Source organism: Echinops telfairi, unplaced genomic scaffold (genome assembly GCF_000313985.2).
Source record: "Echinops telfairi isolate 266 unplaced genomic scaffold, ASM31398v2 ScPeMD7_7459;HRSCAF=8497, whole genome shotgun sequence".
Classification (NCBI taxonomy): Eukaryota; Metazoa; Chordata; class Mammalia; order Afrosoricida; family Tenrecidae; genus Echinops; species Echinops telfairi.
This window is the reverse complement of record NW_022111359.1, coordinates 135,572-137,360: the sequence shown is the minus strand read 5'-3', so window position 1 is coordinate 137,360 and position 1,789 is coordinate 135,572. Positions and strand designations below refer to the sequence as shown.

The window sequence follows — 1,789 nt, the reverse complement described above, 5'->3', positions numbered from 1 at the left end:
TGGGCGGCTGGGGTCGTCACCCTGGTCTCGTCTCTCACCAGGCCCGGGTTCCTACCCTCCAGACCCGGCAGGCTTCGGGCCCCTGCTTTGTTTACTCCCTTATGGTCAGGCCCAGCACTGAGGTGGCCTAGGTAGGTGGCGCTCCCCGGGACCCCTCCCGCGCCCAGCTGGGATGAGGCTGCCCGAGCCCTGCGTCTGCCTGCCCGCCCGCCCGCCCACACACTTGGGGACACCAGCCGAGCCGTGATGCCAGCTCTGGGTCTTGGCCCTTCCTGCCTGACCATGAGGCAGTGGTGCTGGCGGCCACCCTCCACCGGAGCTTCTGGGTCCAGGCTCCTGGGGCCTGACAACGAGTTTGAAGCCACTGAGCTGGATGGCCACACCTGGTCCTGCCCCCTTCCCCTGTCCATGCCCCCCCTAACCCCCTTGGGAGGAGGGTACTGATGGGGCCTGGCCAGGGGCCAACGGGGTGCCCATGAACTGCCATCCTTGAAGGGGCATGGGCTTGCTTGAGCCCTCCATGCATGCTGCTCGAGAACCTTCAGAAACACTTGTCCAGAGTGTGTCTGATGTTACAGCCTGGGCCTGCTCTCCTGCTGAGGTCCTCAGGCTCTGGCTGCCCAGCTGGCCTTTTCCAGGGGAGTGGCCACAACCCATCTCCAGTGTTGGTTGTTTTTTTTCTTGGGGGGGGCCAGCTATGTGGGAAGTGGGGACTCTGGGCATGTCTCCCTGGCAGAGGTAGTGTGGTGGGTGCTGGCACCCTCATGTCCTGGCGCAGGCGTGCGACCAAGCACGGGACCTCTAAGGTCAGTGGCGTCTGAGACCTGGCCTCCAGTGTGTGGCCGGTGCTCACAGCCCTCTCCCCTTCCAGCAGGTTACGGACAGGACTTGAGTGGCTTCGGACAGGGTTTCTCAGACCCTAGCCAGCAGCCCCCCTCCTATGGAGGACCCTCAGTGCCGGGGTCTGGGGGCCCCCCTGCCGGCGGAAGCGGCTTTGGCCGAGGCCAGAACCACAATGTGCAAGGGTTCCACCCGTACCGACGCTAGCCGGCCCGTGGGCGGGCCCAGCCGAGACCGAGGACTCCGACCTGTGAGCTGGCGACAATCACACTACCTGACGGTGGGCGGGCGGGCGGGTGGGTGGGCGGGTGGCATCCGACGCAAGGCTGAGGGGGTGTGAACTGAGGGTCTGCAGCATCTTCCTTTCTCGGACCGTCAGCACAATAAACAGAGAGTCACTGGTTCAAACAACAGGGTTTTTAAAAATTGTCTTCAGCTTTAATTCAGAACTTCAGGTTTCTTTTTCTTTCTCTCATTTTTTTTCTGAAATTACTTTCCTGAGCCTTTGTGTTACGTGTATTATAAACTTTTATGTTGAAAGAAAAAATATACACTTACAAATTGTGAGATTTTTAAGAGAAATTTTCTACGATGTATCCTGGCTTGTTTCTTAATTTAAAGCAGGGTTCCGTCAAGCGCCGAGGGACGCAAGGTGCCTGTCCCTTCCTGTTGTTCTGGCGCCAGGGCCCAGGAACCCCAGGGCGCGAAGAAGAATCTACTGAGTGTTTTGTTTTCGTTCATTCCTTTTGTCGACTGGCGGTGTCTGCAGGCTCCCTGGGGTCCCCTGGGGCACCCAGCCCACGTGTCCAAGCCCATTGGGAGCCCTGGTGGCCCAAAGCCTGTGTCAGAAGCCAGCCTCCTCCTCGGGCATGTGTCCGTGTGTCCGCGCTGACCAGTTTGGCCCTAGTTTGAATAAAGAAGTGTGTTTGGATTAGAACCCACTTATGTC

The 1,789-nt window shown here is 59.4% G+C and overlaps 1 protein-coding gene across 1 annotated transcript in view; it reads left to right on the top strand.

The window, feature by feature from the left end:
• DAZAP1 (DAZ associated protein 1) overlaps positions 1-1,123 on the top strand; it is a 12,044-nt gene extending 10,921 nt beyond the window's left edge. The window contains exon 11 of the mRNA XM_030888329.2: positions 872-1,123. Coding sequence (XP_030744189.1) covers positions 872-1,047 — 176 coding nt within the window. The 3' untranslated portion in view covers positions 1,048-1,123. The remainder of the gene's footprint in view (positions 1-871) is intronic.
• The last annotated feature ends 666 nt before the right edge of the window (positions 1,124-1,789 follow it).